Source organism: Centropristis striata, chromosome 14, assembly GCF_030273125.1.
Source record: "Centropristis striata isolate RG_2023a ecotype Rhode Island chromosome 14, C.striata_1.0, whole genome shotgun sequence".
NCBI lineage: Eukaryota > Metazoa > Chordata > Actinopteri > Perciformes > Serranidae > Centropristis > Centropristis striata.
Genome location: NC_081530.1, coordinates 24,190,522 through 24,212,752, shown reverse-complemented (window position 1 = coordinate 24,212,752; position 22,231 = coordinate 24,190,522). Strand labels below are relative to the sequence as shown.

The window sequence follows — 22,231 nt, the reverse complement described above, 5'->3', positions numbered from 1 at the left end:
CAATTGTGACGGGGGGTAATTGTATTCAGTTTAACAGGTAAATCTATTTATGTTCAAATTTAAAATAGTCGGAGCTCCAGATTGAGAAAAGACCCCATGGACTACGTCTAACGTCACTGTGTGTGCGTACTGTCGTCAGAGGCACGCAGCCCCGACGCAGAGTATATCAAGCAAGCTCCCGCCCTCTCCCTTCCCTTTTCCGCGACAGGAAGTTAACGTGCCTAAGGTGCTTGGTTCTTCACCAGAAGCTAAGGCCCGCAATCCGGCAACTAGCACCGTCAAATTTAGGCATCCGCCCCGTCAAATATAAAATCTAACATCTACAATGGCCTCCGTGTCCGAGCTCGCCTGCATTTACTCCGCTCTGATCCTCCACGACGATGAAGTGACCGTCACCGTAAGTGTCCCGGCTTATCCCCGACAGCTCTGCCTGTCCTACCTGCTAACTCTTCTCTCTGGAGCGTTGTGTTCGTGGCAGAAGCCTTGAATGGTAAAACTGAGATATTTAGGACTCCACTGACAAGTTAAGATAGTAATATGACGGCTAATATTGAAGTTAAAGTGTTCAACTGTTAAGACAGTCCCGTCTACCGGGCAAAATGGCGGCATGGTTGTTGATAACGTAAGGCCACGTTTCTGGCATCAGGACAGCTGGTGTCAGTGTTGTAACTTTTATGAGCCATTTTTACAACCTGTGGCTGTAGTGGTGTTACCCGCCACACGTCTTACACATTTGAATAAGCAAATAGTAAGTTATCGATCCACCCTTGATTCAATTGACAGGTGCTAACTAATGCTAAGCTAGTGATGCTCCACAACAGCACAACATGCTTTTTTCCCCTAGCAGTGTTGTCACCCTAAAAAGTTTGGTGATTAACTACTTAATATCACCATATTCTAGTGTCTGCTTTGAATTCATTAATTCGTATCATTAAAGTATGTTGTCCTGACAGATTCAATGCACGTGGATGCTGCACAACATAAATAGGAGGTGTGAACCGCTGCATAAATTAGGATAAAGTGTGCTAATATAGGCATCCTTGTGGGGCAGCAATATAATGTGTAATCACTAGCAGGGTTTTAACATTTACAAATTATATAGTAGCAACAGCTGAGTCAGTTGATGGGCTGTAAGTCATGTTAGCGAAAACTTTTATTTAGGCTCAGTAAAGCTTCTGCTGAATTCAGCATACCTCTATTTTTTTTAAAACAGTAATGTTACATTTTAAAAAACGGGTCGAATAAAATGGCAGATTGATGGGATTCACGAACACTTGGCTCACTCCTATCTTAACATTACTATCTTGTGTACTGATGTGATTTAAATAAATACTAGCCATTTAAGAATGAAGTACATTTGTTAACAATCACTTTTTTTGTCTGTTTGTAGGAGGACAAGCTGAATGCTCTGATCAAGGCAGCTAATGTCACAGTGGAGCCCTTCTGGCCCAGTCTGTTTGCCAAGGTGAGAGAAACAAACACACACTGTTCTGTGTTACACATGCACAGTTTAAACTATTTGGATGGATTTGTCTGCTTTTACTTAAAATCCTAAGGGCCTTTTGGTGTCCACAGCAGTTTGATCAACAGTTAAATGCCACATAAGGCAAGAAGTTATTTTCACTCAATGGACATCCCAAAAACGTATTCAGGAAAGCCCTAGTTTTGCAAAGGGTTTGTCCTGAAATGTAACTGTACAGTGGTAGGGTTCCTAAGTATTCCACAGTTTGCTAAAAGTACATTATCAGCGTTGACTTAAATTGGAGAAGAGTTTGCGCTACATAAGAACAATATTGATATTGAAACTTTTAAGTTCTGTGGGTCTGTGAATCACTTACCAGAAGAGAGTTTGATCTGTGACTGTCATTCGTAGGCCCTGTCCAGCGTTGACATCGGGAGCCTGATCTGCAACGTTGGTGCCGGAGGTGGAGCTCCAGCTGGCGCCCCTGCTGCTGGTGGTGCTGCCGCTGCTGGTGACGCCCCAGGTAACTAGACAAACAGTGGTATAAATTGGGTAGCAGGTTTTAGATGGGGTTAAAGACTGCTCCGGTTTGTTTTGCAGCAGTCATAGAAATTGGGTGTACTTGAAGACATGAATATAAATAGTCTAATGCTGTACTTTGTGTGTCCATAAAAGGGTTTTTCGATTGCAAATCTCCCAGAGCTTTGACGACAAAGGGTAGTTTCTGCACCCTGTATCTTTTGCCCTTTGTTAACCATACCCTATCTTTGTTACCCCTTACAGCCAAGGAGGAGGAGAAGAAAGAGGAGAAGAAGGAAGAGTCTGAGGAGTCCGATGATGACATGGGCTTCGGTCTCTTTGATTAAAAATGATGTTTTTGTAATAAAAAAACAAAAGTACAGAAACTATTGCTGCTTTGCTGACTGTTTTTGTTCTTCACATGTTACCCTCTCAAAACCAACATAAGCCACCTTACGTTACCAAACATTTTTAACATGTTACAGCTGCACTAGATGACATAACTTTATCTGGTTTACTGACCTTGACACACTTAATTTACTAGTGTACATGTTGCAGCATTTTCAAACTTAAGTGGGCATTCGCTGAATTGTGTTAAATGCCAACAGAAAAAAGCACAAATGATGAGCAAACAATGAAAACCACTAGATGGTGAAAAGATGACTCCTTAAACAGTAGATTATTGTGGCACTGGTTTTTTACTACAGCTGTCTGCCATGATTTCTTAATTTTGTATGTTTGTCATTTTGCTGGTTGTACTTTTAAGGAGGTGAATGAGTATTTGGAGAGAAATGAGAGGAAATCAACGGGGGGGGGGGGGGGGTGCTGTCAGATGTGAATTGGTCAGAAAAAGGCTGCAGGAGCATGTATATAATGATTTAGAAAGGGTTTATATTTAAAGACTATTTTGGAAGTTCAGTGTAACAAAGTGAAAACTTGACCTAAAGCTTCGACTATCTACAATATAATAACCTAGCTCTTCAGAGAACATCTTTCCTAGCACCACACGATAATTCTACTCCTTAAAGAATTGTCACCAGCACTTATTGATGCACTAATAGCTCTTATTGCACTATACTTTGACTGTTTGCTTTTATTCTTCCTGTAAGTCGCTTTGGATAAAAGCGTCTACTAAATGCAATAACATGCTGTCGCGCTTTATATCATGCTAAATGAATTAACATGCTAATTAAATTAATTTCCACTACCGGAAAATGTTCCACCTTAAACTCTGTTCCTTTTTTTTAAGTTAACGTTAGATCCGACTCCGAGTAAACTTGCATTTTTAAAATAACTGCGAAAGCTCTCCATTGATGATAATGTTTCCCTCACAGACCAAGAGTGAAACAACAAAAAAAGCCTCTAAAGAGAAGAAGTTGGATGCCATCTAACCACGTGTATACATGTATAGATAGATGGTGTATAAAATGTGTTCTGACGTCACTATAGAGCACAAGTTTCCGTAGTGTAGTGGTTATCACGTTCGCCTCACACGCGAAAGGTCCCCGGTTCGAAACCGGGCGGAAACACATTTTCACTTTTTAAGAACTATTTATCTCACACGTTGTCAAACACAAGTTAAAACAGAGGGAAATATGCCGTTGGAGTTATAGAACCCTAACGTTAACGTTGTTTTTTTAAATAAATATCTTGTATCTAATTGTTTCTTGTGAAATCAATAATAATTACCATACTATTTTTAGTATTATAGATATAACAACACCAATAATAATTATAATAGTAATAATCATTACTATCATTAATATCATTTCTGTTGTTGTTCAGTTTAATTCAACCCTTGACCAGTAGCAGCATGTAAAAGGACCATTCTTTCAAGTAGCATGATTACCTGATGTTTAATAAACAGGTGGCATTATAACCACCCTAAAGATTTATTGTTTCACCATGATTTATTCAAATATCAGCGATCAAATATCTTAATAAATGTTAGAATGGATCGGATGTGATGTTTTTTAATTGTGCACACACTATGTAGCAAAATGTATGTATGTATGTTTGTATGTAGCAGATCGCTTCTCAAGTTGTCAGTCTCTCCGATATCTCTCACTCAAAAGTCAAAACGGAGGTGTCCTTACTTTAAGCATCCGAAAGGGGGAAACAGCGCCACCAATTTCCCACTTGTGGCCAAAAATATATTACATCCGTAGTGATAAGAACTACCATAGAGAATGAATGGGAAAAGTTAAGGGCCAGTATTTACGGAAACACGTTTTATTTTATTTAAACAATGGACACACAGTGTGAATTTCATTTAGGGTTAGGGTTACTGGGCGCACTACATTAAATGGGGGCGGCTGGTTTGACTATGGAGAAAGCGAATGACGGCTGACTTGACCGCAGTGTCAAAAGGAGGTGATGCACTTCTAATAAAAAACGCATCCGCCGTATAATGCAGTCACATTATGACTTTATAACAACAGCTCATAGCAAGAGATGTATTAATCACATGCGGTTATCATAACATCATTCAGACCACTTTGCATTAAGCAACATTGAGAAAAACGGTTTGAATTATTGTATCTTACCACAAGTTTCCGTAGTGTAGTGGTTATCACGTTCGCCTCACACGCGAAAGGTCCCCGGTTCGAAACCGGGCGGAAACACATTTTCACTTTTTAGTAACTATTTATCTCACACATTGTCAAACACAAGTAAAAACAGAGGGAAATATGCCGTTGGAGTTATAGAACCCTAACGTTACTGTCCACTTCTTCTGTATCTAACCAATATATGAGTTCGTTCTCTCAGAATTAAATACCACATAAAACCTGTTTATCTTTTTAAGCGGATAATGCAACACTTTGCGTCTTCATAAATTCAGTGCTTAATGTCAGCAAAACTCTCAAAACTCACCCATTAGCAAACGGACCAAGTCCAATTAGCACCTGGACAAAGTGACCAAATGTCGATTTGCCCAAGAAATGATCCACCATGCATGGCTTCCAATGTGATAAGAATGCAAAAACAGCCAACACAGATGGCAATTACTCGTGCAGGACATTTGACATGACCTGAAAGGGTTAAATCTCTAATATAACTAAAATAAAATTGTAAATTTGTTGAATGTTTTCAACTCTCTTTTTTAAATTACATTTTTCATTCAAAACAAACAAAAAAGAGTAGCACTTTAATACATAAATGTGATCTAACAAAGGTAAGGGGCAAATATTAATCATGTATGCTGTTTATATTGCTTGTAATTTGGATGAAGTAAACATCTGTAGAGTATTTTAACATAAAATTGTTTGATTGTGTTGAATTAAAAACCAAAAAATGCAGCGGGTCCACCAGACCCGCAAACACTGGCTGAGTAACAAAAATATGAACAGAACACAAGGGTTAAGTATGTCACTACACAAAACACTATGAACGAGTTTAACAGAGCTCCTTTGCTTCGCATTCGCAGTTTACTGCTGCAAGCTGCTATTAGAAACCTGACACTGGCTCATTTGCATACTGAAGGGTGATTGGAAGTTGGGCAGACAGCTATCCCTCACAGCGAGCCGGCAGCAGGCCGATACACTGAGCAGAGCGAAAAGGGGAGATGGAGCGGAGGCGAGAAACATGACACAAGAAACAACTTGATATATTTTATATTTAAGGGGGCAAGCAAGACATTAAGACATTAAGAAGTGGAGCGGAGGAGAGAGGCATGAAATGATAAAAATATATGAAATATAATATATTTTGGGGGATTTAGTTTGAGGGGGCACAACATTTATTTGAGGGGGCCAGGCCCCCTCTTGCCCATGCCTAGACCCGGCCCTGATGTCGAATGTGAAGCAGAAAATGCAAAATATATTGTTAGCAGACTACTAAAGTTCGGGCAGGTTCAACTGTGTGATACTTTCGTACATTTTAACAACGTATTTATGATGCATTGTAACAGCATTCTCCTCCTTCGCAAAGCCAGAAGCAGAATTTAAGTTTCTTACAGAATGCAAGCATATCATTTAAACTTTTTTATTTTATTTTATTTATTAATGCTGTACCTGGATTCAGGGCTGTTGGTGGAGTCGGTTGTATGGAAACGGGTTCTCCCTCTTCTATTGATGCTTCGTGAAACCAACTCCTGGAAGAATCAAGTCGCTACTGTCTTCCTGTTAGTCATTTAGTCATGTGTCCACAGCTGCATACATGTATCTGTGTACAGGGGCAAAGGGGCTGAAGCAAGGTCTGTGAGCCTGAAAAGTTGTCCTGGAAGATATGTATACAATATATTTAATTTAGTAAAATATGAGTTTAAAACTGTTCTATGCCTGATATCAGCCATGATGACTGAGAACAGTAGGCCCCATGTCCAGGGGTTGGACCAAGCCATTATTTTTTTTAGAACCATTATTTTTACATTTCCGAAACTTTGAGTTTTGAGTCCTAAATACAGTCATGGAAAAAAAAATATTAGACCACCCTTGTTTTCTATAAATTCTTGTTCACTTTAAGGCTTGGTACAATTAAATGCACATTTGTTTGGACAAATATATTGATAACAAAAATACCTCATGAGAGTTTAATTTAAGAGCTGATATGTAGACATTGTCCATAGTTTTCTTGATGATTTTGGTTATTATCAAGAAAACCATGGAAAATGGCTAGATATAAGCTCTTAAATTAAACTCAAATGAGCTATTTTGTTGTTATCATATTTGTCCAAATAAATGTACCTTTAGTTGTACTAGACATTAAAATTAACAATAAATTGAAGAAAAAAAGTGTTCTAATATTTTTTTCTGTGACAGTAATTCACACTAAACATGAGTAATGATAAAGTAAAGTTACAAAAATCATAAATCTCTATTTGTTCTTCCTGGCTCTTATGAAACTTGATTAGATATTGTTTGATTGGTTCAAGCTAAAACAAACTTGCTGGGAATGAAATGTGTTAACTTTGATTCATGAAAGTTGATTTAAGAATTGAGAGGAAATTAACTGATTTGTGGCATACCTTTTAAATAACACACGTCTTGATCTTTGGACTTGGGAAAAGATACCAAGTATTTTTATTTTTTAAGTAAAAAAAAGCTAGAGTCCAAATGATTCGAAAGTCATTGGTGCTGAAGTCCAAATTAAGTTGAAAGTCTTTTTTAATTTCATCAAGTCTTAAGTCATCAAATTTGTGACTCGAGTTTCACGCAAGTCCAAGTCACGTATTAGCCAAGTTGAGGCTGCAGACAAACACAAGAAACAGAGAGAAGCTAGCGGTATTTCTTAATGATAACAGTGTTTTTATTTGCTTGGTTTAGCAACTGTACATGTGACTCCTTCCTGAGAATACTGCTCACCTCAGGGGAGAGGGAACAGTGGAATGGAGAGAGAATCAGAGAGGAAGATGAGGCTGAAGGGAGGGGAGGTAACAGAGGGAGGAGAAGTAGAAATGGTGGGGAGGGTGATGCAGCAGGAGAAGAGAGGGAATAAAAGGTATAAATAACTCTGTTGGAAGGAGGTAGAAAGACAGGGAGGAAAATCAGAAGGACTGATTAAAGGGAGAAAGAGAATTCAAAAGATAAACTCCATGAGCAAGACCTGTGCACCCATTTGGCCACCAACCCACACTGTTGTAAGGTATCTGTCCCTGGTGAAGCAAGGACTTAAGTAATGAAAACTGCATTTGTAATTCAGACCCTAAAAAAGTCCCTGAAAATCCAAGTCCTGCATCGACTAAACTGAAGTAAATTTGAGAAGTGAGAGCTTGCACTTGTGAGAAGACAAACATGATTGAAGGAACCCACAATATGACTGATGCAACAACACAAATTACCTTCAATATACAAAACAAGCAGTAAAGATGAATGGATTTTACATTTTTTTTTCTTGCAGAAAGTTGTGAAAAATAACAGGTGAGTTGCTGCAAACATGTTCAATTAGTGGATAAACCAATATCATTTGAGTGAAATGTTCCTTTTTAGTCAATTGCAGCACATTTGGCACAGAGTGACCTACTGTACAGTTTAATTAGAACCTCCATTGAAACTTAATAACCAATCTCCCTCCACCTCCCACCCCTCTGTCCCTTCACTCCCCCCCCGTTCATCCCTACTCCTATTCACTAACATTTCATGCCTCAGAAACGTGTTAAAAATATAGCTTCTTTGTATACTTTACTATGCAAGTTAACTTAAAAAGTGGCCTGTGACATTTAGTTTGTTCTTCAAAATACAGCTTTCATATTTCATTGTTATGCCAACTCTTGATGCCTGAGATAAAGAGACCTAGAGAGAAGAAGGTGAAAAATACAAAGAGATGAAATTATGGCATTTATGAGCAGCTGTAAATCAATTATTTTTGCCTGCTGAATTCTCAAGAGGAAGACTGAACATAGAGACATACTGTAAGAGTCAAGGCTGATAATAGTAATAATAATAATAATTAATAATGATATAAAAGCATGTTTAAACAACAACATTATCATATCATCTTCATTATCCTCCTCATCCTGGCTCTTCAGTTCCAGTTGTTACGTCCTGCATGTGGAGAGTATTTAGTTGTGTTTGTGTAGCACATTATGGCGCGTCCGTTCACCAAAATATCTCTGCAGTCCTTCAAGCGAGCCTCCGAAACCTTTCTTCAAAGATTTAAAAAGTAGCAATGGATGATTCTTGTTTTCTAAAACTCATCTTTGAGGATACGTGATGGGTGAGAGGAGCGTTTTCTCTGGATACAAAAAGCAAAATAATGCAACAAAAAGTACAAAACAACACGATATTGACCAAAACATGACCGTCGCCAGAGAGAAAAAGGAAACGATGAGGGAAGAGAAGAGGGAGCGGATTGTTTCAGTCATGTTTGCTGTCCATCAGTTCATTTTTTTCATCCGTCCGTCACCAATATCCATCTAATTGTTCTCTGTGATTGGCTACTGCACTTTCCTTCTCCACGCCGACAGAAGCTAATGCGGGCGGATCATCTTGAGTCGTGATTGGTCGATGACATCCAGCAGGTTCTTGGCGTCGACCGCGAGGGCGTGAGCTGCCATTAGCATCTGTTTCTTGTAGTCCTTTTGTAAACTGTCCGAAAAACACAAGACAGTTATTAAGTCACTGTTACTGTAAAGTAAATATTTATATATATATATAATAATATATATATTTGTAGTATTTGTACTGACCTTGTCATGACATACTGTTGGGCCAGTTTCATCTTCGCTATTAACTCAGCTAGGTCTGAATTCAACAACTTCTGGGCCATCTCAATCTGTGACAACACAAAAAAATGTCAGAACTCAACAAACAAAAGGAAACATGAGTAAAACTTCCGTGCCAGCTAAATCCATCAGGCTCTACTCAGCTTGAACCTGAGCAGAGGTCTAATAAGCAAGAAGTGGGAACACCTGTGTTTGTGTGTTTTAAAACTACAGAACAATCAGAACACTGTGATTGTGAAGAAAACTAGTGAGGAAAAAGACTACTTTCTCACCTGACTTAGTCTTTATTTTACTGTTTAAATGCTCTCAATATCATAACAACCAGTCATAGCAAGTATAAAAAATGGATATGTAAATGTATTAAAAAATAATCTAATATATACGTATACAAATTAAGACTTTTATAAGTACCTTTTTTCGTTTTTTGTTTTGGCAGCCCACTGCACAACCCGACATGTACAAAACAGATTACAACTCTTCCTGCCTGCCAACATGCATGTGCGATTGTGTGTGACGCTAGAGTGACGTGTTCTGATAACGGGTTTATTTCAATGTCCGAGTCAGTGTCTGCTGGAGTTGGGTTTTGCTCCTGTGATCTTAAACATGGTCAGAAAACTCAGTAACGTCTTGAGTTGGTATCTTTATCGATAATCTGATCTAATCAAACATATTTAATATTATTGTATATTATGTGTGTTGTATACATGCATGTATGCATGTAACAATTTATTTTTAAGTTTTTAATAAAATAAGCAGATTTTACTCAGAGGCACCTTAAGTTACAGGGTTCAGGGAACAGTTTTGCCCTTTTTATTAAATTATAATTGTGTGTGTGTGTGTGTGTGTGTGTGTGTGTGTGTGTTTACCTCTCTGTGTGTGCTGGCCGGCAGCGATGGAAGTGTCTCGTCTACTGTAGCTAGCAGAGTCCTCAGCGCCAGACCCACCTCCTACACGTAAATAAACGTACATACTTTGGCATCAGTCTTCAGTTAATTAGTACTTTTGAATTTGTTGATAGTGAAGGATATTCTATATAACTTTTGTCTAAATGCTTTGAAATAATAATAGAAGAGTGTAGCATTATACCAAATCCTGTGAGCCAAATCCTAAGTTACAGTGAGCTAAAATGACACTTAAGATGATATCATTTTGCAGCTTTTTTAATTTACCACACTGCGTTGGACGTTCTGCCCCTGTTATGTTTTTCAGAGAGTGAAGGCTGATCCTACCTTGACCATTGGGACGTACTCCTCTGGGGCTGCAGGTTGAATCCTGTTGGACATCTCGATCACAGCTTTGACCAATCCTGTGACATTCTCGTACACTTTGTCGTTGGAACGATCCAGGTTGGCGGTGGGGGGCGGGCTGATCTCCTGAGGCTGCAACTGCACCAATGAGGAAAGCATGACCCTTATAATGACACACTAAAAACTGAAATGTAATTATTTTTTTAAATGAATTCCTTTCAGAAGTTGTATTACAAGTTAAATTTAAATTCTTAAGAAAAGCTCTTTCTGCGACCAGGGTCAACAGAGGTGACTGTAGTTAGTCAGACACAACACTGGGGGGCAGTGTTTGACTAGATTCACACACACACACACACACACACACACACACACACACACTTTGATTGTTATTACTATCTACATGCATTTCTACCTACATACTACACACATGGTGACTTCTCTACAATGACAGAGGAGTGTGCTCGGCTGTTAGTACAGTGACAGGATGGACAGGGTCAGTTTTGCTAGACTCAACCTGCATTAAGAAATAGTTTTAATACTCATATTAAATTAAATGAAGAGCTTAATATGAAAGTTTTGCTCGTAGTCCCAAACCAATAAGCTTTCTTTACCTGCTCAATGTTTATGGTCATTCAAGTTTTGGACACATTTCTGAGATGGTTAAAAAATCCTTTAATGCAGCTGATTGGATTTTGTTTAAGCTGGAGGCATTAATGTGGGGACGTGATTAAAGCACGGCTGAAGTGATTTGCAGGCTGCTCCTTTAATGATAAACAAGCTCTGAGGAAAAGCCTCGGTGGATGGCTTGATTTAAATTTTAAAAAATCTAGTTTCTGTATGTAAACAAACATATTCCACAGCTTCTCTTGTGAAGATCACAAGTCACTGAAATCAGCATAAAATGTATGTAGATTTTTAAAACCAGTTAATGATTGGAACTAACAACATTAACTATATTATCATCTAAAGACATCAATGACAAACGATGATTAGTTTACAATGTTTCTATTGATCTATGAAAAAAACTACAATTACTTTTACATTGGTTTTATTGTTCTTTACCAGAGATATTAAAACCAGCTTAGAAGCATTTGATTACCAGTATCCATTACCTTGAAATGGGAACAGTAGAAGAAGCTAACATTGTTTTATTTGTGACAAAACAATCTCAACTAACTAAACTGCCAATCATTTTTTTCAATAATCAATAAATCTTGAGTCTATAAAATGTGAGAAAATAGTCAAAAATGTCCATCCCAGTCGAAGGCGATGTCTTTAAATGTCTGTCCAAAGGCTAGAGATGTTTATTCTAATATGATATAAAACAGAGAAAGGCAGGAAATCTCCATATTCGAGAGGCTGAAAACAACATTTTCTGCCATTTTTGCATAAAAAGTTAACTGATCCCATGACAAGAATGAACTTCCACGCTCAAAAAAAAAAAATGTATTTGTCTTGCTTACAATGATAGTTTGTTCTTCCTCTGGTAAAGAAAAACATTCTACTACAATTCAGAAAGCTCCATGAAGCTTCTCTACATATGATAATAAAGATAACTATTGGCTAACCAACACTACAGCGATGACAGACGAACACAAAGATCAGCTTACCCTCCACGGCTATGGGGAGGTTGAGGACATGGGAGGGAGGTGTGGTGGGGGGAGTGGGGGTGTGACAGGGAGGAGATTGAAGGGAGGGTTGGGGTGTGCAGCAGGTCGTGATGGGAGGAGAAAGAGTTTGACAGATTGATTCATGAACACACGGAAGTAGAGTGATAAACAGGTCAGAAAAGCAGGATGAGGAAGGAGAAGATGGCAGGGTGTTAAAGGGGAACAAATGCATGGATGTTAATGAGAGAGGGGGACAAAAGAGTAAAGGGGGAGAGAAGAGGGACAGCACATTAGGGCAAAGCAACCAGAGGCAAGGCATGGCATAGCACAGCATGCAACCCATCTGCAAAATGCCAAATAGTGTTGAAATGAACTTAAAAACAATGTTAAGAAAGAGGCAAAGTCAAGGGGACAAAAATGCTCCATCTGATCATTTTTAAAACAGGGGAATATATTTTGTATTTTGAGAAGATTGACTGTGTGTTCATAGCCCTGATGTGTTTGTGCATAATATGTGTGTGCAGGTATACCTTGACCCCCTCGTTGTAGCTGTCGACAGGGCAGAGGCTGGCCAGGTTGCCGAGGTGGCCAGGAGCTCCAGGGCGGGGTGGTTTCTTTGGAGGAGCAACATGTTCTGAACAAAAGGAGCATAATGGTATAATCTCTCTGCAGTTTCGAATAAGTTCAATGCATGCTAAAGCTGTTTTATCACTGCCACAAGGCAACTGCCCTGACGGCCACCTTCCTGCAAGAGCATTCCCCCAAAAACTACAACATTGTTAGTTTTATTTCTGTACTTTTGTTTTAAGTCAGAACATGTATTTATTTATTTATTTATTTTGACAGTATTGTTTTACAGTGTGTGATCGCTTCTTATACTTCAGTATGTCTGTGCACTCGTTCTCTCACCTGGTTTCCCTACAGGCTGGTAGATATGTTGGCTTCCACCCTGTGCAGAGAAAAACACACACATGCACAGTTTAAACTTCCAGCTGTTTTTAGTCCTTAAATGACCATAAAAAGGAGACAAGAGACGAGAGAAAACATACATTCACAGTTGTTATTGCATATTTGAGATATTCCCACCAGTGACGTCACTCCTCAGTTTAAGTTGATACAGTGCAGTGATGATAAGGTCAATGCTGTAAATAGCTTTAAGATAGTATAACCCGCAGTAAAATGTGACTGTGCAGTGCTTTTGGGTTTAAAGTTCCCATGAGCCCTCTGTGGTCATGTGGTTGGTGTGTAGGCAGTACCCTCACTGGCACACAGACAGAAATACTTTCGCTCCTTCTCCCAGCCTCTGTGTTTCCTCTCTCTGTCTGTCTGACAGTCGGACTGAATACTTTCCCTCTGCCTCCCTCTTGAACTATTTCATTCGTTAGCTTTCTCCTCTTTGGTACGATAAAATGCAACTCTTCTCCCCCTTATATTTCCATTTTTTAATCCCTTAGTTTCACACACGCACACGCGCGCACACACACACACACACACACACACACACACACACACACACAGTGACTGACCGGTGCTTGTAGTGTGCCCTCCTCTCTGTCGATGCTTCCTCTGCTGTTTCTGGACTCTGCCTTCTGCATGGAAGAGACAGACATTTGATATATCAAAACATATAATAAAAAAATATATTTTTTTAAATTGTAACGGTTTCCATTACTCTAACAGTTGTCCCAGGTGTTTCTACTGTAGTTTAGAGATAAAATAAAGTAAGTAACACATTGTGATATGATTCCAAATTGTTGACATCTTACACAACTAACAACCAACTAGCATGGAGCATTCACAAACAAACAGAAATAAGTGACAGTCACTTGCAAGTTATAGAAATAAGAACTATATGCAAAGCAGCTGCAGAAAAATGCACCATTAACCAGCAAAAAGACCAAAAACTATGACCACACTGCCTCAGAAAGTGAACATCACCATCAATTCAGAGCAGAACAGATAAAAACAATCCTGTCCAAAGAAACAGAAAACTGTCTACATTTGCATGAATAAAACCCAAGCATGACTCCAAGTCCCTCTCTCTTTCTGTTTCAGTACCGTTTTGGTGAAGCACGCCTTGAAGAGATGCATCCTGGGAGAATAGAGGCTGAAGAAGACGGGAGGAGGAAAGCAGAGAGTGGAGGCCATCGAGAGGAGGGCGGAGATAGGGACAGAAAGTATGACAGAAAGATAGAGGTGCAAGCAAAGAAAAACTTAAGACATAGAGGAAGAAAGACTGATGAAGAAAAGCATCAAGTGGAGGACGGAGAGAGCAGAGAAACTCAGAACGTGGAAGATGAGACTGAGAGAAATGAACTGAGAAAAGACAGAAAAGTTGAGTCAGAGAAGAATAGAGGGAGAGGAAAAGACAGGCAGAGAAATAGAAGTTTTTCCAGAGGAGGAAAAGCTCCACTGAGCCACAGAGAAAAGATCCAACTGCCTCACTCTCCTCTGTTTCTCTCCAGCAGTCTGCTTCTCCCTCCCACTTTTTCCATCTCTCTGCATCTCCCTCAGTTGCCCTTTCTCTCTCTGATGGGTGACTCCTCGTTCGTTCCACCCTCTCCACGGCTCCTGCCAATCCCACTTCCTTTCTCCCTCCTTCTGTCCTCCACTCTTGTTCCTCCTCACAAACTTCCATCTCTTTCTTTTCAGGCTTTACTTTCTCCTTCTCTCTTATTGATGGTTTTCTTTAACTCTTTTATTCTCCCGTTGATCTTCCTTGAAGTTTATCAGAAAGCTTTCTTGCATAATTCACTGATAGAACTTCTGCACTTCAGACAGTCCTCTTTAGTGTATTAACATCTTCCAATTTAGTAAATGTTTTAATATCAATCAATGCAAGGATACTAAACTACTTAATGAAAGTCCTGCATTTTAAATTGAAATATACAAGTATATAGAGCAAAATGTACTTCAAGATTAAATTAGGGCAGCAGACACAACTATCTGGATATTTGTTTGTTGGGTAGGTATTCGGTATTCCTCTTTTCCCTTCAACACTGTAGAATAATAGAATCCTTAAAAAAAATTATGCCTTTAATTAAACCGAAAGACATTTCTCGCCTCTCTTTTGGACTCTGTGGTTCGCTGAGGGCGGGGCTTTTCACACCCATCCAGTGCGGAGCAGAGAGAAAGGTGAAAGGAAGACTCAGCAGTCAGCTAAATTGTTGTTCTCGCTATCAATATTAGCTGAAGTTCCATAGGCTTAAGTTAATAACCTAGGGGAAACACTGCAGCCCTATACTGCTCATCTCAGCTGAGATCTGGCTGACTACAAAAAAGCCCCAAAAATGTTTTTCAGAACTGGATTCAATATTGTTTTAGACTTAAATTTAAGGGTCATATTCTTCTAGATAAATGCTACATTTAGGGTTTCTTTGGGGGAAAATGTTTTAAAAAAAGTAGTCACCATGCATATTACTGCTCTAGAAGTTTTACAGCTTCATTATACAGACAAACTTAAGGCTTCAGAGGTTTGTGCATGGACAAAGGGTTGATGGACTAGTATGGAATGGTTGGGAAAACTGGCAATAAAGTCTTTCTAATGGCATTAGAGCACAATGCATTGATATAGGCCTTAGTCAACACAACTTGTTCAAACAAGTGATGATGCACCAGGCTTCAGTAATACAGATTTCATAAACCAGTCTTAAAACATAATCCTCTCATCATTTGTCTTTGCGGTTTCAACTGGTGGAACTGTGACATTGACCAATGAAAACAAGATTAACAGACTTTGAATTGACCACACTGACTTTCTTGTTTGTTCGAACCAACTTATGGTCTTAGCAACGGTGGTGCATGAGAGGGAATGGTAAAAAGAATTCTCTGGCATTTGTCAAGAGTCAGAAATGTGGTTGAAAAAGGGTCTTTCTACTGATGATTGTTTATGATTGTTTGACTTAGTCATCCCTGCGCAGGAAGCTTTGAAAAACTTTGTGGAAGTGGTTGCAGAAAGGAACTCAATCAAGAGAATATACAGGCCAGGAAAAAGAGGGAAAAAAAACAACCTAACGATCAAATAAAGTTACTAAATCACAAATACGATATCAACAATTTAGTCTGCCAGGTATGTCCTGAGAGATTTCCTTTTCTGTGAAGCAATAAATTAAAAGAGGGGACATCTCTTGCCATCCTTCATCACTCATCTCCCTTTTTTTTTTCTCTCTCTCAGTTCTCCTACACCTGGCTCAAAAATAAAAACCACCCATCAAGGAAAGAGGAGAAACTATTTGACCTTAAAAGAGAAGAAAAACAGACTTGTTTTTCAAAAGTAGTGCTTTGGCTCCCTTGAGGGGGAGATGCTTCAATGTCTGATGAGATAAATCAAGCAGTAAGCCAGTTCAAAGGTCTGAAAAAGATATTCGGTAGCTCATCTTGCAACAACAATACTCATAAAGACATTTTACTAAGTGGAAAAAAGCATCCCAAAGCCTCACACATTCAAACAAAGCAGCATGTGCAGGTTGAAAGGCAGCTAATGATAGTTAGTAGCAGCTTCCTCCCTGGGTAGCTACAATAGCCAATCAAGGGGGGCTTAGTTACATTTATTTACATAAAACAGATTTTTATTGTGTTTTACAAAGCATTATGATGACCCCTAAAAATATAATGGAATGGGTGTGAGTCTTCACTTCACATTTCTCTCTGCTCTTCACTGGATGGGTGTGTGAAAAGCCCCGCCCTCAGTAAAAGACAGAGTCCAAAAGAGAGGAGAGAAACGTACCTTTTGGTTTAATTAAAGGTATATTTTTATAAGGTTTATTCTACAGTATTGAAGGGAAAACATTTTTAAACCGATTACCAACCAAACAAACAAATATCCAGATAGTCGTGTATTGCAGCCCTAATTTAATCTTGAAGTACATTTCTGACTCTTGATATATGCCAAAGAACTTTCCTTTAAGGGTCCAGCATTTACTAAAGGTGATGTTTTGCTCATAATATAGCAAAAATGCACGGACAAAATCTGTAAGCTTATATATTAATTCCATTACCATAACCATGAAGCTCTCCTCCTGCTCCAGCCACCGCTGGTCGTCCTCCATCTGTTGTTGCTGCATCATCAGCCTCTCCTCCATCATCGCTTGGCCCACACATCCACCGTCCTGTACAAAACACAGGGGCTCTTTTTAATTTTTCTTAATTTAATGATTTTTTAAAAACATTTAACCACACTAAATAATGAAATTCAAGACTTCTGTCAGGTTCAGGACAGCGACATTATCACCTCCATCATCTTTATAAGCTGACAAGTGATTGAAGCGCGTGATGATGTTAAATACATAATAGAAATAATTGCAGGATCGAGTTGCCATTTTAAACATTTTCCTGACTGCAGCTGGAAAAAACAAACTTGACAATACGGTTGAAATGCCAGCACCTCACTACTGCAATGCCACCTGCTATCTTTAATCAAAATGGAAAGTGCATGACACAATTGCATATAAAAGTTGAGATCTAGGTTGTTTAAGCTGATTAGGTACATTCTTTGTGTTTTCTAGGAAACTTGGATGCAGCTTGCAGTGACGTGACAGCTCAACAGATACTTTAATGGGTGCAGATTTGGTTCACTAATGGAAGGCGTGATTTGAGTGGCTGAGATGTAACAGAATACATGGAAACGTCTGCTCTCACCACTTTGTGGAAAAATGCAATGGATTTAATTTCAAATGTCACTTCTGAGTTGAGTGTGCGTACCTCCATGCTAGGGCTCCACAGTGCGGTGTGTTCAGGTCTGTGTTGATTCCAGGAATCAGTAGGAGGGTAGCTGCCTCCGACTCCTCCTACACCACCATGTGCTGACGGCTGGAGGTGGACAGACAGAGATAGAAAGAGTTTAAAATATGGCTGATAATGGTAAGTAAATCAACAGTGGATACAAAAAAAGTCTTTTTACACATTTGTTTGGAGGACACAGACAACTTTTAAAGAATTTGTATCCATTGTGTCCATTTTTCAGCTCCAAAGAAGTCACTGGGCTGTGAAAAACAAAGGTTTGCTTTGAAGAAAACAGAACTGGAAAAACTCATTTAAAAGCTATAAAGGAAAAGAAATGACAACATTTCTGAAATGAAAAAAACATTTATGGTAGATATCCATAACGGTTCAGAATGCAATGATAAGTTGACGAATAGATAAGTCAATCTACAGAAGAATAACTGGCAGAAAATGCTGCTTTTCAGCCTCTCCAATATGGCGACTTCATGCTTTTATCCATTTTATATCATATTAAACTGAATATATTTAGGTTTTGCACTCACAAGATATATAAACACTTAACCTTGACATTGTTCACTAGTTTCTGACACTTTATAGACCAAACGATTAATCTATTAATGAATAAAATAATCAGCAGATTAATCTATAATCAAAAGAATTGTTAGTCACAGCCCGAAGACGGTTACAAGAGTATAAATTGTCTGATATTTCCTGAGAGAATTTCTTTCCCTGTCTAGATTACAACACAAAAATCCTAATATTCGAAAACCATTTGTGCTTTCATAAACGTTTTAATGAAAAACAGTTGAGGGCAAACCTACATCTCAAATACAGGCTCACAAAGGTCATTGGACCAGAGTGTTTAACAAGGAATTATTATGAAACAATGATACTAATCCCACTAACGCTTAGGAAGAATTGTTAATAATAACAAGCTTTGATTTGGCATGAGGCCCCAAAGAATCATGGGAGTTCTTGTAGAGTGTTTCAGCTGCTCTCAGTCTAGTGTGTAACGCATGCTACCGAAATATAAAGATGTTATTCTGAAGTGTGATATGATCAAGTTTGACTTAAATAGCAGTTCAAATTATACATTCCTTATAAGGACACGAGGGAAAGAGAGAGAGAGAGCTGCTTATTGCCATAAGAGCTGGAGAGTGGCTTTGATTTGTGTGTGTGTGTGTGTGTGTGTGTGTGTGTGTGTGTGTGTGGCTTTAAGCACTACAGGAAATGCCTGCTGTCTGCTCGGTTTATGAGGAGAGGAATAACTGCACTGAGAGTCTCTCTCATTTTCTCTGCCTTCACATTTCTCTTTCTGGCTTTGACACATGCAGCGCACGCTCCTGTCCTCCGGCACAGTCCGTCTTCTGAGTTAAATCAGACTTTACTGTGGCAGCCTTTGTTGTGATGATTGTACTCAACAGACATTTCAGAGACCAAATTAAAAACATGATTTATAGAAACCTGACAAAAGATGCTTCCGATAGTGGAGGATTAAGTTTCATTGGTATGTTTTTAAAATTCGTGATTGATGCATATTTCTTTGTTTTCCTACAAAGTTTTGATTTAATACTTCTTGGACTCTTTTTGCACCCTCTACCAGTGGTTTTTGCATTAAAATAGTGCTGAGTGCTGCAGGGATGACATATTTGTTGTAGACAAAGCCAGAAGTTAACATCCCACTTATTCCTTTGGCAAAAAGCCAAACATGTTTAAAAAAAATATATTTCTGATGATATGCATCTTTCTTAAATAAGTATCAGTGGTGTTATTCCTGGTTCTTGTTCTTCATGATTCCTGTAAGACTTAATATTCAAATTAATTCTTCCTCTCTGTAGCCATTCACACGGCTGCTGTTGCTACGAAAAACCTCTGGAAGTGAAAGGAAAACACTGCTGCAGCCACAGTGGATGAGAAGGAACAGAAGAGCACAGTTTTCTCACTAAGAGAATGTTGTGTATTCGGTGTGTGTGTGTGTTTTTTGTACCGAGAAGTGGTTGAGTTGAGGGCTGGAGAAGAAGCCTTCACTGGAACGAGGACTGGGGTAACCTGGTCTACTGGGCTGCAGACAGAAAGATAACAGTTTGTGTTTATCAGCCGGGTCAAACACACTGGGCTGCAAAACAAAAACTAATCAGATAAACAACAGGAGATCATTCAGTCGTACTTTAGGCGGTGCTTCATCAGACCCTCCAGAGTCCCAGGACACGGTGACTTGTCTCCTCATCTCCATTCGAAGCCTCTCCTCTTGTTGAAGCTTCTCTTCCTCCAGTATGGTGCTGCAAATGTTACATACAGAGGATTGATCTTAATAAATGAATAATAAAGTGAATCAAATAAATAAAACGTGGGGATAAAAGCTTTGTATCACCTTTATGAATGGACTAATACATTTAAAGGACAATTCTTCTGCATAAGGAAGAAAACATGCTCTCACAACACACATGGAAACTTTAAAGACAAAACGCCTGACAATGTAACATGCATGTGGCATTACAAACACAGCAAAACAGTGAACTTTTACGCACAAACCAACAAAAAACACACTTTCTACCTGAGTTGTGTTTTGAGTTCAGTGAATCGCGGTCGCTTGCTGGGGTCGTATGACCAACATTTGGTCATCAAGCTGTAGAGGGTGGGTGGGCACTGAGGAGGCATCGCCAATCGCTCGCCATTCTCTATCCTACCAATCACATCGTTGTTCTTCACACCCTGAAAAGGCTTGATGCCGTACATCAAGATCTCCCACATACACACTCCTAAAGAGAGACAGGGAGAAAAACAGATGTAGCAAGTTAGGGCTGGATGATGTACTGTAAATCTTTTTTTTTTTTTTTTTACAGTAACACAACACATGTTGTGTAAACTAAACACTAAACAGCTCACCAAACATCCAGACATCACTGGCAGAGGTGAACCTTCTGAAGTTGATAGATTCAGGGGCCATCCATTTGATAGGAAGTTTACCTTTAGAAGCTGAGACAAAGACAGACACAGAAACATTAACATTTTATGCCTAACTTAAATTATGGTATGCATCATTTAGTTTTGCATTCACTCAACGAGCTAGAGAGTGGAAGAAGACAATGTTTGCAAACATGTGCAGTGAGTCAAAATAAAGTGCAGTATCCTGATGTGACCTGTTGGTGGTGGTAAAGCACAGGCAAACAGAAAAGCTGTTACATACTTCTAAACAAAACTACAAGTGTTACTGAGACAACAAACTGGTCTCAGGTTAGCACTGCGTGTCATTACCTTTGTAGTAAGAGCTGTCCTCCATGTATCGTGACAGACCGAAGTCTCCGAGCATCACACAGTCGACTGAAGAGACCAACACATTTCGTGCTGCTATGTCCCTGTAAGACATCAGAATCAATTGTCATTAGGCCTGAATCATAGATGATGTTTGTCTTTTCATATATGCTAACTATCAATCAAAGAGCATGAGAAATGTACTGGGAGACACCATGGCTGCTCCTGAAAACCATGCCATACATTATTTTAAGATTACATTTCAAACACCACTCAGAACCTTCTTTTGCAGACATGAGTTACAGTAAATATGTTGTTTGTCTCGCTTCTATCCCTCACTTTTATATAACTCTGTTTCATCAGGTCTAATGTTCTATGCTTTTATTTATGTCTTCTATTATGACTATTTATACTATTTCATCCTTATCCGTTAATCATTTTATAATTGTGTTTTGAAAAGTGCTTTTCAAATAAAATGCATTGTTATCATTACATTAGATACTAAGATTCTTGATTATATGGTGGTTAATTATGGTGAACTTGAACTCTGGCATGATAATAACAACAGAAATCCAGTACATGCATATTCCCCCACTTATTTCTCAGTCTATAGTGTGCATCTATATATATTTGTGTGTGTGTGTACCTGTGTACAAAGCGTTTACTCTCCAGATATGCGAGCGCTGTGCTGAGCTGGTAGGCGAACAGAATGAGAGTGGCTAAATCCAGATTGTACTTCCTCACCTGAAGGAACGAACGTAACTGTGGACAGAAAAACACAGATAGAGAAACAGTTGTATTAAGTGATTTATAAAATATGGCAGACACTGTGTCAATGGATGTCACCATTTCACTCTGATAGTTGTCTTCCAGCAAAACCTTATTTGGAAGTATTAAATGTGCAAGTGTAAGTGATTCTCTTTTACTAAATGTAAGGGCTTTGAGTTCAGGCTTTTCCTAGGCGCCTGCCATCATGACTGAAACTCAACAGTTTTCTTTGTATACTGACAAGAAGTGACATACTCTCTACTTTATTCAGTCCATATGTGAGAATGTCATCCACAGGCATACCTCTCCAAGAGTACACAGCTCCATGATGATCCACACAGGGTTTTCTGTGATCACTCCAATCAGCTTGACAATGTGAGGGTGGTCAAACTGACGCATTGTCACTGCAAAAGGAAATAAGAGCGCATTAACACACTCATAATTTATTTAACCATGAAATGTTGGTTTCCTGGTTGGTTAATAATAAAAC

At 38.9% G+C, this 22,231-nt stretch overlaps 2 protein-coding genes and 2 non-coding genes across 7 annotated transcripts in view; 3 read left to right on the top strand and 1 right to left on the bottom strand.

Moving 5' to 3' along the window:
- The first annotated feature begins 191 nt into the window (after positions 1-191).
- rplp1 (ribosomal protein, large, P1) lies at positions 192-2,370 on the top strand. The gene is made up of 4 exons (XM_059350196.1): positions 192-397; positions 1,391-1,465; positions 1,874-1,985; positions 2,246-2,370. Exons 1-4 carry the CDS (start codon positions 326-328, stop codon positions 2,326-2,328), a joined length of 342 nt encoding a protein of 113 aa, XP_059206179.1. The 5' UTR covers positions 192-325; the 3' UTR covers positions 2,329-2,370.
- Positions 2,371-3,437: 1,067 nt separating this feature from the next.
- trnav-cac (transfer RNA valine (anticodon CAC)) lies at positions 3,438-3,510 on the top strand. Its single transcript has one exon. It is a non-coding gene; the product is annotated as a tRNA-Val (tRNA).
- Positions 3,511-4,532: 1,022 nt separating this feature from the next.
- Positions 4,533-4,605, top strand: trnav-cac (transfer RNA valine (anticodon CAC)). The gene has a single exon. It is a non-coding gene; the product is annotated as a tRNA-Val (tRNA).
- Positions 4,606-7,206: 2,601 nt separating this feature from the next.
- ptk2aa (protein tyrosine kinase 2aa) overlaps positions 7,207-22,231 on the bottom strand; it is a 55,040-nt gene continuing 40,015 nt past the window's right edge. For 3 of the 4 annotated variants that reach the window (XM_059349281.1, XM_059349283.1, XM_059349282.1), the window contains 16 exons: positions 22,045-22,145; positions 21,620-21,735; positions 20,977-21,077; positions 20,608-20,697; positions 20,276-20,480; positions 19,889-20,000; positions 19,709-19,783; positions 17,701-17,808; positions 16,998-17,108; positions 13,527-13,589; positions 12,910-12,949; positions 12,531-12,634; positions 10,373-10,528; positions 10,010-10,090; positions 9,108-9,193; positions 7,207-9,006 (listed from right to left, as the gene is read on the bottom strand). In XM_059349281.1, the coding sequence (XP_059205264.1) occupies positions 8,889-9,006; positions 9,108-9,193; positions 10,010-10,090; positions 10,373-10,528; positions 12,531-12,634; positions 12,910-12,949; positions 13,527-13,589; positions 16,998-17,108; positions 17,701-17,808; positions 19,709-19,783; positions 19,889-20,000; positions 20,276-20,480; positions 20,608-20,697; positions 20,977-21,077; positions 21,620-21,735; positions 22,045-22,145 (1,667 nt within the window). In that variant the 3' untranslated portion in view covers positions 7,207-8,888. The remainder of the gene's footprint in view (positions 9,007-9,107; positions 9,194-10,009; positions 10,091-10,372; positions 10,529-12,530; positions 12,635-12,909; positions 12,950-13,526; positions 13,590-16,997; positions 17,109-17,700; positions 17,809-19,708; positions 19,784-19,888; positions 20,001-20,275; positions 20,481-20,607; positions 20,698-20,976; positions 21,078-21,619; positions 21,736-22,044; positions 22,146-22,231) is intronic. The other variant, XM_059349285.1, reaches the window with a different exon arrangement.